The sequence below is a fragment of the Dermacentor andersoni genome, chromosome 5 (assembly GCF_023375885.2).
Source record: "Dermacentor andersoni chromosome 5, qqDerAnde1_hic_scaffold, whole genome shotgun sequence".
NCBI classification, from domain to species: Eukaryota; Metazoa; Arthropoda; class Arachnida; order Ixodida; family Ixodidae; genus Dermacentor; species Dermacentor andersoni.
In genome coordinates this window covers 152874241-152887368 of record NC_092818.1, presented here as the reverse complement: position 1 = coordinate 152887368, position 13128 = coordinate 152874241, and the positions used below count along the sequence as shown (strand labels likewise).

The 13128-nt window shown below is 45.6% G+C and overlaps 1 protein-coding gene across 2 annotated transcripts in view; it reads right to left on the bottom strand.

Moving 5' to 3' along the window:
* Positions 1-13128, bottom strand: part of LOC126532137 (cell adhesion molecule 3-like) — a 105379-nt gene that overhangs the window by 39622 nt on the left and 52629 nt on the right. The window contains exon 2 of one of the 2 annotated variants that reach the window (XM_072288430.1): positions 5795-5878. The exons of the other annotated variant lie outside the window; for it this stretch is intronic. Coding sequence (XP_072144531.1) covers positions 5795-5801 — 7 coding nt within the window. The 5' untranslated portion in view covers positions 5802-5878. The remainder of the gene's footprint in view (positions 1-5794; positions 5879-13128) is intronic. 2 annotated transcript variants of the gene reach the window in all.

Genomic DNA, 13128 nt, shown 5'->3' with positions numbered 1-13128 from the left:
AACCGTTAAAGACTGACGCTGATAAGAAATGACCGTTGCGGTGAAATTAACACAATATTTCCCTTACACACAAAGAAATACCAGAAAGCGTCAAGTAAAACCACCGAGACATAGAGAGAGAAATGAATAGGGAAAATTAGGGAGGTTAACCAAGGACAGAGCACTGAAACCTCTGTTGTGTCAATAGGTCCATTAAACTATCGACTTTCGGCTGTTTATTACTCTTATTTTTTATATTTTGGGACAGCAGGATGCAAGTTGTAAAGTGATACCGACGACTACTCTGAGGAACGCGGACGGGAGCTTCACTTTTGTTGCGGCATAAATGATGAATCCTGCAGAAAGAGATATCATTAAACACGATTTATTTTCCGGTGGCTCGTCACAAGTGACTGTCGTTGTTTTTGCAGTATTTTTAGATGGTGCTGGAACTTAGCACTGATCTTGACAGAAAAACAAGGCCCGCTGCAAACAGCAATTTCGCTCAGCATCTGCAGTTGGCGCGCGTCTATCTGGAGACTTCGTTCGCGTAAGCATCTTAATAATAATTTAGAGGATATAGCCACTGTTATATTAGGAACTCGGCTATCAAAGCTGGGCCGCTTGTTGGAGAATGGTTGGTGTAGCAGAGTGGCCCACAACATCGGAACCAGGGCGCTCCGGAACACAATTTGGCCGCCACCCGCATGTTTCTAATCGCAAAAAACGTAGGATAAACACGTTTACGTGTTGTAATAAATGCAATGCAACCGAAGCATGAAGCAGTCGCTATTGTTAAAAGCTACCCATGTGCGCCTCGCGGAAAGCACTGCTCAGGGGAAGCGGTGCAGAAGCTAAGGTAACTGCATAATGAGTTCTCTCGACTATATTGCGGTAGAACAACGCCTGCGGCTAAAGTATTCTGAACAAAACAAATGCAATCGCAGCGCACCGCCGGTTTTAGCGCGTTTATATTAGGCTTTTGCCTTCGAATCTCTGACTGGCAAAACACCATTTCCGCCCATTACGAGTGCCCCAGAAATTACACGTTTGTGTTGGCACGATGCTTGCTGTTGTGGCGGCCTTTACTGTGGACCTAGGATTCTGGCCCTAATTAGGCCTGGAGCACTGAGGTGCTTAAAATATGCTTCGTGTGTTTTCACACCGAATCTTCGAGAATAGTAATCTGTGCTCCACTTTGGACTGGCAGAGATAACTTTTGTTTTACATTGCGGTAGTATGTTCTTCTTATGATAAAAACGCACTTGGCTTAGGAAACATAAGATTTTAATTGCACCAGCTCTACGTGTTAGTTCATCCCATTTTAGTGAAAACTTGCATACGACAGAACCAATGCTGCGTTCATTCATGTTCCATTTCTTGAACGAGGGAAAAAAATTGTGTTTAAGAGGTAAATAAGAAAATAGCATATAATATAACTTTTAAAAGACGGTGGCAGTCTATTGGAGTGCGCATCTCTTCTCACCGATTTTATGTGAAATAGCATTCGAGTGCATGAGAGTTGCAGTTATCCCTCCAAAAAAGAAATTTTTGCTGAGCTGTAATTGCGACTGTATGCATAAATGGAGCGCCTCCTGCTGAGCTCTAAACATCCGCTCCAACAGCCGTCAATAATTCACATGGAGAACCATTCACGCTACCGACGTCAGGTTTAACGAAAATGTTGAGCATGTCATGGGTGATATACGGGCGAACTTGACTATCTGCGAATATTAGGCGTGCTGAGGAAGATTCCCGTGCCCATGCTAATCGCGGCTGGGAACTCTACTATGTAGGGTATTCAACAATGGCTCTTTTCAGAATAATTGGGTATTTTGGCTTCAAGTCGGCAGTGATGAAGTGGATGCGAAGCAGGATGGTGTAATTTCTCAAATAAAAGCTTCTTGGGACGAGGGACAAAACAAATCAAAATTGTGATAATTGGAATTTCTCTCTGCTCTAGGAGCGCTTTCGTTTGCTAACTACATGGTGTGTCAAGACGGAACCTTCTCTTAAAAAAGAAAGAAGCGTAGGGAGAAGGAAATATGTAAGTGTATGTCTAAATATGCTAATGAAAGTATATCTTCCTAGAATTAGAAGCGCTAATTGTGAGCAGTCGTGCCCTCAACGACATTTTAGCCAGCGCAATTAACAACTGCGGTTTGGCGTGGCACGCGATGACGGTTGTAGAGAGCGTACAAGGGCTGCAAGACATTTTCTCAGAAACAGGAAACGCCTGTTTGCTGAGGGAACCCTGCGAGCCCACAACAACCGGAAAGCAACATTTTTTTTTATTATATAGTACTTAGGAGATGTTGTCGCCTTTAGTTGGCGCCGACTACACCTTTTCACATAGAGATTAAAAAAATAATTAACTTGAAGCATTAAAACTAAAAGTCAACTCAGAAACGCAGCAACACAAACTCCGGTCACATAACTTCACTAAAATCAAGGCACATTAGAAAGCACGGATTACATTCAAGTGAAGGTACATTAATACAGGCATTGAATTGGCCAGAGTCAGGTTAAGAAAAATCCCATAGCACGAGCTTATCACATATAAACACACTACTCAATAGTTACCGAGAAAATTGCTCGTTTCTAGACATTCTTGAAGGGCCAGTATAATCCTAGTTGTGCTGCTAGCGTAAATATATCTCATTTGCGAATAAATCCTTCAACCGAAAGTTTGATTCGGAAAGCAATATTTTTGTGAGCCTGCGATATTTCTGAAATATGTCTGATCCGGCACCCGTAAGCATCAGGTGGGTTAAGCCAGCCAAGTTTCCTCAAATCACAGTTACAACGTGTTCCCCCTATAGTTGCATCATGTTGGTTAAGTGTGTCAGCGGAATTTCTGTCACGTGAACGTGTCAATGCAGTGCATTTACGGGCAGCTGATTTCAGTAGCTTGTTTCTTAATAACGTGACTTCTCTTTTCGTTCTTTCTCATTTATAAGGCTCTCCTTACCGAGAGAGTATCGAAGGTCACGAACTTAGCTGCAAGTCCAGCATTCGTATAAGAGCATTCATAAGAAGTACTCCCATACCAACTCTTTCTGACAGTTAGAATGTGCATGCACAATACTTCGGCATTTCATTGTTCAGGAATCACTAGCGGGTTGTTACACTGTTCCTGCCCGGTGCATGCCCGGTGCATGCCCGGTGGTAGGAACATGCCCGGTGCATGCATGCACCGGGCATGCACCGGGACCTGTCCCCCAAGCAAACGGAAAAGCTCAGATAGCAATGAAGTTATGCCTCATCACCAGTTATTCCGCGAGCTTGGAGCCAACCTTGTTGGGAGAGCGCAAGAACACGCCCTTTGACTCAGACCTCGCAATTTCCTTTGTACAAACGATTGTAGAGTCAGGTACTTCCAACACTACAGAGTACACGAGGTGCACCACAGTGAGTGCCAATGGAACGCGCAGCGACAACTTCTGACAAAAGTCCACAACGACACGTGCCGTGCCAGAAGCCTTCCCACCTGAGTAGAACAGTTCTCGGAAGATAGCCGACGTGTCGAGCACAAAGAGAACAGTATGAGGTGGCTGTCCAGCCCTGCCTTTATGTCCCTTGTGGTAGGCGCGTTAGATGGAGAGAAGTAACAGATGTCAATTAGAGGCCTCTCCGTCTTGTCCGCTACAGAAAAGAAAGACAGAAGCGAAGCTCCAGTCTCCTTTTTCTAAGAGAAACAGGTGTCTTTCCGCGCTTTCCTGGTTTGGCGTAGCATTGCTATAGTACGCGACCGAGAGTGCCTCAAGACAGGAGAAACTTTCGTCTTCAGGCACTCTCCGACAATGGCAGAGAGCCACATGATTTTATTGTTGCTTCTGCTGCTGTTGCCGGTTGTTACTGGCTATATCATGCGCACTCTAAGACACTCGCTGTTGTGAGAGCGCTATCCATCAGGGAAGTGAAAGGGCTTCCTGTCAAGCACTGCCCCCTTGAGGCACACTAGGAGTAGTAGTGCGGCACCGGCTAGGTGGTGCGGCCCTTAGAAAGCTTTTTCCGGCAAGGGTACACACCGTCTCCAAATGCCGCAATATTAGTGCTCGACAGAAATATCAATCGATGCCTCGTATCCCCGCGTGTTGCTGGCTACGTTGGTTTCCTGTTTTGTCGTTACCTAATGTCATTTCGGGTCCCCTTACACCATAACAAGGGCGTCGATCTTGTGCATTCCTTACGTGCTTCGTCTCAGAAGTACGACATAGCGGAAAAAACAACTGCAGCCATGAAAAGTATACGTTTCAAAGATTTTGCTCAGCTTATAAACATCGGCTATACCCCGCCTCCCCCACCCCTCCGTTAGAAAAAAAAACTAAGAACAAACAAACAAGCAGAAGAAAGACATACGGAGTGTATTTATTTTCTCCTCCTCTTTCAGTCCCCTTTCCCGCTTCCCCAGTGCAGGGTAGCCTACCGGGCTCAGCTTGGTTAACCTCCCTACCTTTACCTTATGATTTATCTCATTCTCTGTCTTCCAGATTGTTCAATGATGTTCCTTGTTTGTCATATTTCTGACTACACTGATACGACCCAAAAATAGATACTGTGTACTACTGCCTTCGACAGTGCCGTAGCAAGGGATCGTAGGTGTTGTCTCTGCTTGGGCTTATTGAAAAAATGCTCCTCCAGATACTAGCCCGACAAATGCATCTGTGGTTCTTTGATTACACGGCGACTAGCAGATGTCAAGAAATCAGGAAACCTAATATAATTGACGAGAAGTACGCAAACTAATACAAAGGCTCGTGTACAGTGGCGTGCTATTGTAAAACGGTGCGCGCACACTATTGTGGGAGGTCCAATAGCATGAACGAAGGTGTTCATTAATCCACCTTGAAAGACAGGGATACATTTTAATATGCGACGCTACAACGAAAGAACTAACGTAAATGCGCAAATACGCTTGGTAAGCCCATGTTCTCAGAACCTCTCTGGTAATGGTTGTCGAACAAAGGCTACTCACCTCGACTAAAAGCCACCCACTGTGCTTGTGCTTCTCGACAATTCGGCCACTTCCCGCACTCACCACTCTCGAACTTGCATTTCCCCAATCTGCTTAGCTTTCGCAACATTACACTGCAGTAAGTTGAGATGCTCGGAAAGTTTTCGTCGACGGAACGGTGTACTTTCGCGGAAGAACGGCTAATTGAATGCCTGTCATCAACTTGAACCAACTGCGCGCATTCCATTGCAGCAACTCAGCCTAAGCACCTTGTCTCTCTGTGGTAGCTAAGCCATAGTTACAATAGAGGCGGGCTGCTGTTTTCGAACTTGCACTTGTATATGTGGCTGCGAAGGAAGAAACGAAATAGCGATAAACTTTATAACTAAAGCTAAATTCGAAAGTTCGCTACGAGATGATGAAAGAACTCGTTTTAAAGATTACCTGCAGTTTGTTTTTAAGGCATCGGAAAAAATTACACCCGCGATGGGAATTTGAACGGAGTTAAACATTATAACGGGACTGCGAGAACGTAATTAGGCCTGCATACAGAACTAGCTTACTCAAGCTTTAAACTGACAACATATGCATAAGAAAGTACTTGTTCCCCGTTTATCACATCATTATTTGTACAAAGAAAACTAGGAATTCCTTTACATACCTAACGGGAACCTGGTTACACTCTAACCAGATATCCTCGTTGCAACGACTAATGCAGGCGATACTGAGAGCGGTAACTAAGAGCGGCTCACAGTGTACAATGCGCAAGGTATCCAGATTCCTTGATGCGAATGAAAAAAAGTGTACTGCATTCAGTATCGTTGTAAAAACAAACACAGCAACTATATTTAAACTCACTTTTCATGTCCTCCCAATCAAAGTTGCAGGCGTTCAAGTTATTACTGCCGACGTAGCAGGGGAGCAGCAGGCTTCACACATTTCCTGAAACAAACGGATAAAAATTGTTTTAGTCGTCCATACTGATACGGAGGAGGAGATTAGTATCAACACTTGACATTCATCGCATTCGAACTCTCTCTCTTTCTCGCTTCTTTATATTCACATTTATCGTTCCACAGCGTAGGGCATCTAACCGGACTCTCAGCGGGTAAGATCCCTGTCTTTTGTTTTATTTCGCTCTCTCCCATTTTCTTGAAATAAAATATTTGCCTGACAATTCTCAGTGAGTCTATGTTCTGCAACTTTATGCGGCGCGCATTGTAAATATTCTTGTAGCAGTATGATGACTGGGCGTACAGTGCTCATCCCAAAACAAAAAGACCAGTATTTTATACGCTATCCAGTCTTCAGCACAATAGTATTAATCTCATGTCTGCCTCTGCAAATTGAAGACGGAATTTATATGCCGTTGCGTGTAGATATTGTCCTCCCATTCCTTCGCAATTCATTATTTCGTGCAGAGAGAGGGAGTGAACCAAAAGAAGGGTAGGCAGGTTAATCAAAACGTAGTTCGGTTTGCCGTCCTACACTGGAGAAAAAGGAAAAAAAAATTTCTTGCAGGTTTAACAGACGCTGACTTTAAGACGGGAAAAGGGAAGGCTTACAAAAGAAAAACACCTGTCCTGTGTCTTAAAGTGTGCGCTTGTCAGACCTGCAAGTGGGAACAAACTATCCCAGTGACACGTTTCATGAAGTATTTTTTACTCTTCACTTGTCACATAACGAGGACCTGCACTATAGCCGGATAAGTGAAAGGTACAATAATATCGATACTACATGAATTTAAATGTGCACGCGCCCGGGACACTGTTTTCTGTTCTTAATGTGTTACTAAAAGGAACTATTGTCTCCTTGCATGCTTAGCTTTCTTTCGACACAGCTTTGTCGGTAGCCTGCAAGAAGGCCTGAGCGACCCCGTGTCTTGTGATATTGAATCCCCTAGTCGGCCTTTCTCGCTCATATTGACCTTACAGCAGTATTTCTAAGCGACGATAAAAACCAAGCCTTTCTTTCTTTTAATTATGAAATATCATACGTTCATGTGCTAGCAATAATGCCTACCTTAAAGCTAACTATACAGCCACTCTGATTTTAAGATTGTTTAAAAAAATTTAACCCTGCCTAAATGTTACTTGCGTTAAACCTCCCAGAATTGTTGCATTTATGAGACCCGTGCCATGGTGACGCTTTTGTAGAATAAAGATAATATTCCGACATGTCTGGCTCTTCTACTACTCGTAAAAGAAAAAGGAGAACTTTTCCTGCGAGATCGTTTTCGTCAGGAGATCTCTTTCTTATATTGACGAGGCAGAAAGCGACCGCAAATGTTGCTTCCAACTGATGGTCTACATTTTTGCCGCGGCAACTGTCACAAAACAAGCGCATTCAGAAGGATGAAAGCCGCAAGAGAGTGCACAAATTCCAAACTCAGGTTTGCGGCTCTATGCCACAATGTTAGAGAGAAGCAAACATCTTACTTCCGTTCCTGTACACAAGGCTTCGGAAACACCGCGCATTCACTGCAAGAGTCAATTTCCCGCGTACAATAAGGTACCGCGTTTTCTTTGTCATCTCTCTTCTTTCTTGCCCTAGAGGCTTGGGTCCCACAGGGGGGTTGACAAGCGAGAATAAAGGCAAACCCAGAACGCACTCCACGGAGCATAGGGACGAAGACGAGTCGGGAACAGAACGAGACGTCAGCGTCAGGCGTCTCGCCGAAATGCACGTCAAGCTTGCGAACTCCCGCAGAGCCACACACGTAGTGTCACGCCAAGCCAGTGGAATAGAAAACAACAACAACAACAACAACAACAAACATCACAGCGCTGCTCGTAGTGAAGCGTTGGCAACATTGGACGAAGGACGTTGCATCTTACTGACCCGACAACTTCGTGGTCACTATACACTTCGTATTTATTTATTTATTTATTTATTTATTTATTTATTTATTTATTTATTCTTACAGCGAAGCTGTTAGTGCAGCTATTATGAATTCAATGCTCCGAAACGTTACATGGATATTGTAGCGGTGTCTTGCAAGAATGAGAAGATCCAGTGAGCTAGAGAAAGCGAATAGTCATGATGTCATGATTGTCATGATGGTCATGGTCATGATGAGCCTACAGAGTCATTTGAACACAATTCATGGTTGTCGCCCAAATTGACACATGTCTTTGAACACTGCTAATTACCAAATCGTATCATTTATCCGTAAACGTGTCCCGGTGAGAACAGTTTATAACTTAAACGGACTTCTTCTTGAACGGGTTCGATATTACAAATATCTAGGGGCCTACGTTTCCACATTTGACGTGACATTTAATTCATAAGACGTATTTTCATGAGGCCTACGAAAATGTGAACAAAAGAAGCTTTACGTTTTTTTTTTTTTTTTTATTGCGATAAAGACTTGCCCTTTACAATACAATGTTAGCCCAGTACTCGACTATGCTTCTACGTCTTGAGCATCTAAATCGAAGTACACGAGAGTTTTTTGCATTCCACCACCTTCAATATGCGACCGCCTAGGCCGGGATTGAAACCATGACATCAAGCTCAGCAGCAAAACGCCATACGCACTGGGTGACCGCGGCGAGTAGCACGGGATCTGCTCCATTACATTGCACAATGTAGCTCCCGGACAGAAAGTCATAAACAAATAGAACATGTGTGCAAGCAAATTAGTCAATAGATGGGCTGAGCGTTCTAAAAATAAAGGTATTCCGGCAAATAAAAGAGCAGTAAAAGGCAAATGAAACAATGCACCACTTCGCTTTGACCTTGTTTCTTTTCTTTCTTCTTCGCGTTTTTTTTTTCTCTTTTTTGATGGCAGGCTTTTATTTGTTATTAATGCAGAATAATGGCGACCGCGTAGCAACACGTTCTTCGTCTCGTATATATATAAAAAGACCAGTTCTAGCGGCACTGTTTTGCAACGTCTTTTATTTCGTATCATATGTCAGTCCACGAACTTAGAGAACAGGTGAAAAATGCCAGAAGGGGTTTGGTCTCGCTTTGATTTTGTGTTCATCACGTTTTATTAGTGTTCTGTCGCACGTGCTTGACATTGCTCTATTTTATAGAAAAAAGATAACGCAAAATTTTTTTGTTCGTACTTATACAGTGAGTTTGAAACAAGCTGATGCGACTTCACGAGTTTTCCACATACAGGATTTCACAAGCAACAAGAAGTAGCGCCGCAAATGCACGCAAAACGTCCAATCTGTACATTACATACAAGTGTAATTACGGTAACATGCATTTCGACATTACAAAGTGGGCGGATGCCCATCGCGATGATTGTGTGTATGATGAGCACGGGCGTATATTTGTGCGTGCGTGTTTGTTTGCTTCGGAGCTTAGCACTCGCAGTTCCAAACTTCGGCGGGTAAATAAAACCTCAGCAATAGTCATCACCAAATCGAAATTCTCAGACGACAGACAGCGCGGCCGCACTAACGAGTTCGTGATTACTTTCCGATGCTATCAATCCACCCATTCTCGACCACGCTCGGCGAACAACCCTTTTCTTTTTTTTTTGTCTTATATGTTTGCCACGTTTTTCTATATTTATAAAAGATTTATCTCGGCAGATTCAACGTGAACAAATATGATCAAAGCGTTGCTTTCGTAGTTTCTGGAAATGTCCCGCAGGTTAGACGAATGCGTTTGTTCATCCTTAATCAATCGTAACGAGAAGTCCATTTCGTACAAGGAACGCATCAACTAAGGCTATGCGAAAGTGCTGAAAGTTCATTATTTTGATCGACAATGGGTTGGCTGATTAACTCTATGCCAGGTACTCTGCATAAGACAACTTGACGGATGATCATCCTTTCCCGCTACCTTTAAAGAAAAGGACGTTAGCTTTGCGTCTTATAATATCTATTGTGCTCATATCTTTGTTAAAATGAAGCATCCGCCCCTAGAGTAATACTCATACAAGGCATAAGTGTAGCCACCACCATCTATGTCGCGGTTCATGGTTGGGTTTCAGGCGCTACTATGCCGCTCCACGCCTCCATCATGCCAAAACGTTCTTTTTCTGTCTTTTGTTGTAGTGTCTGACTTGACGAAATAGAAATGCCTACTTCGCGCACGTCCAGAGATAAACATCGCAGAAGTTACCCGATTGTCTATGTATTGCAACTGATGCTGTAAGAATTTTGTGGCATGCCTCCGCTTGGCGCCACCAGCGATCCTTCCTCGCTCGCCGCAGTGCTTCCACCGAGGGACAGCAACCAGGGGACGCCTGACCGCAGCGAGTGACCGAGAGGAGGTTTGAGAGGGACGGAAGCTGCGGAAAGACTGGGCTGGATTAGGAAGGAAACAGCGTGACAGCGGCAATTTAATAGGCACAAAGGCCAGCGCCCACGGGGTGGCTCCTCGCACCGGTCGGAGCTGACGGGCGACAGCTGCCGGCGCCGCTGACTGCGTGGAACAGCACGCGTGAGGCTTGCACAGAATCTCGTGCTCTGCATAATACATTACAGGAGACACTAACGAACATGCGGGGTAGCGGGGAGTAGGGGCGGCTTATAGGAAATTATGCAGGCGATGGCTGTAATACGCTCGAGGATCTGCGTCGCCTCGAGCGTCGGCATGTGTGTGACGCTCTGCGGTGCCGCGGACCCCGCTGCCAGCACGGAGTTGCCGCGACTCGGAGGGCGAAGCTGAGCGAGCCCTTTGCCGTGTCGCTAAGCAGAGCGCGCATTAACAAATTGGCTCGAAGTGAGTGCATTTCGGGTCCTCTCCTCTTTGCTCTTTCCCGCTTCTCTGTGACGCGCCAGAAGAGCTGCGTTATAGGGAAGTTCGGGGGCTCCATCCGAGTGCAGGATAAGGTTGGGGGGTAGGAGAGCGGGTTAGGCGCGCTGCGTGATACTTTTGAAAGCGCAGTCACCTCTCCGGGGAATAAAGCACGGCGGAGGAATCAAGCTGACTGCCTATTAAACTCGAATTAGGGCGCGAATACGTCTCCGCTGGGTGGTGCTGCTTTACTTTTGGCGTTATCTTATGCAGAGATTTTGTTGCGTTATATTATGCACGGTTTGCCAATGCAGAGCACGGAGCGAGACAAATTAGTTAAAGGGTGGTGTGAGCGTTACATCCGGGAAAAGCAAGAGGACATTGGTGCTCGTTGTGGAGAAGATTGACGGAAGAAAGAGATTCCATTATGTGGAATGCAGTAGTCTTTGGACGAGCGAGAACTCAGCGGAAAAGCACACTTATCCTACGAGTGACTTTGTGGAGTACTGCTAAATTCGCGCTTCCTGAGGTGAACCGCGGGACCACGTGCAGTTTAGATAGTTCTCATGTCATGCGTTTAGATACTTGTCAATGTCACGCGTATATTTCCGGTGACTGTAAGAGCAAGTGAGGAGACCGACTTGGAGGAAAGTTGCGTGCTGAAGGTTGTTTTCTTGAAGCTGCTATAACAAGGCCAGTCAACTGTTCTACGCCACCCAAAAGCGCCCCTCACTCCTACTCATCGTAATTGTGACATTTCATCGAGATAGAGAGAAAGTTAGGAATGGCAGCGACACGGTACTGTGCAGATAAGTAGGCAGACCAACCGGCTATTAGCGAATTCCTTGCAAGAGCTCTACAATGCCTCTTGACTATTCCGCACCTGTACTTCGAACCAAGTATCACTCTTTGGCCAAAGCACGCTTGCACAATTTTCTAGCCAACAGCGCTCTTTTTACTGCATTGTGGTTCATTGCCACGTGCGCCGGCCCCATATTTGGAGCATACTATTCAACGAAATAAGCATATTTATGAGAGGTATATGTGCACTTTGTTTGATGTACCAGTGGCATGATGAAAAAAAGAAAAAAAAAGTGAAGCCCTAGTGCGCTTGCTTACTACGGGGTGGGGTCACTTAGGCGGCAAACTAGTTGCCTTTTTTTTTTTTCAAATCTTGAACGCAGCACCAAATAAGTAGTTTGTCTGCGTTTCCTCGACTCGCACATGTCGCAACACGAAACAAGTTGATACTGTACGCAGGTTAATCAGCAGCAGTCGCACGAAGAAACTTGGAACGGAATTGGGCAGATTTTGTCATTAAGTGCAGCTGAAACAGCAGTGCGAGTGAAAGCGACAGCGACGTGAGAAAGAGAAAACGAAAAGCATAAGACAGAAGTTCCTTCATTATTAAGAAACTCGCCTGTGCTCTCATTTCTTCGAAGATAGTTCTGGCAACAACAAAAAGACACAGCAGCACGAACGACGTGCGTCCCGATATCGTACGCACCAGCTGATCAGCATCGCAAATATAGCGCGTGCTCGCCTATACATATGCCCTCATCGCCGCACGCACTTTGTTGTGTTCTCGCTCGGAGCGCCGTCTTATGCGCAGGCGTTGTACCGCACAGAGCTAGAACAGCGTGGAGGGCAAAGAGAAGATGGAGAAATATACAAGGGAGGAGGAAGCGGTCAGGAATCGGGGGTAAGCGCAAGAACAAGAAATGATAATGCACAGCTGGCTATGTGTGCGCGGAAACGCTTTTGTGATCCGCGGCGAAGAAGGGGATGCAAATATCTCGAGATCTGCTCACGACGGCCGCCCAGCGCAGATGCGCCGTGGAGGGCTCTCGACGAGAAAAGGCCGCTGCCTCGGACACCACTCTGCGGTAACGAACGAGACCCGTGTGCTAGTCGTGTAGCGAACAGGGAGGAAGGTAGGGCGGTCGTTGCCGAAATAACGACTGCTGTCGCTACCACAGCCGGCGAGTGCGCGGCGAGTAGGAAGCTCTCCTATAGACGGTCTTAGAGCGGTGGGGACTAGGAGAGGAATATCGAAAGCTAATGGTTTTATTATCCGGGGCTCGACGACCGTGCACTGTGGCCCCGGTGATAAGCTGTGCACAGCCCTGTTCCCGTATACAGCAGCACTGGAAGTGCCAAAAGGGAGCGTGTCAGAGCACGGGGCCGTGCTAACCGTGACGTGTTAACCGTGACGTGTTAAACGTGACGTGTTAACGACATCCACCCCTCTCTGCCATCTCACTGACCGGAAAAAGTGAACACCATTGCCCCATTTCAGCGTAACGCGTCCCAAAACAACAGAGATCTCCACTCGTTTGCAAGCTTGTGGAAAGCGTGCGTTGTAACACGAGAACACTTCCCCGGGTCCTGCAAGAGACAAGAACTGAAACTCGGGCGAGTTTCTACGAAAGCATGCCTGTCATAATAGCGCAAGGAACGCAGCAATGATTCTTGTCCTGTAGTTT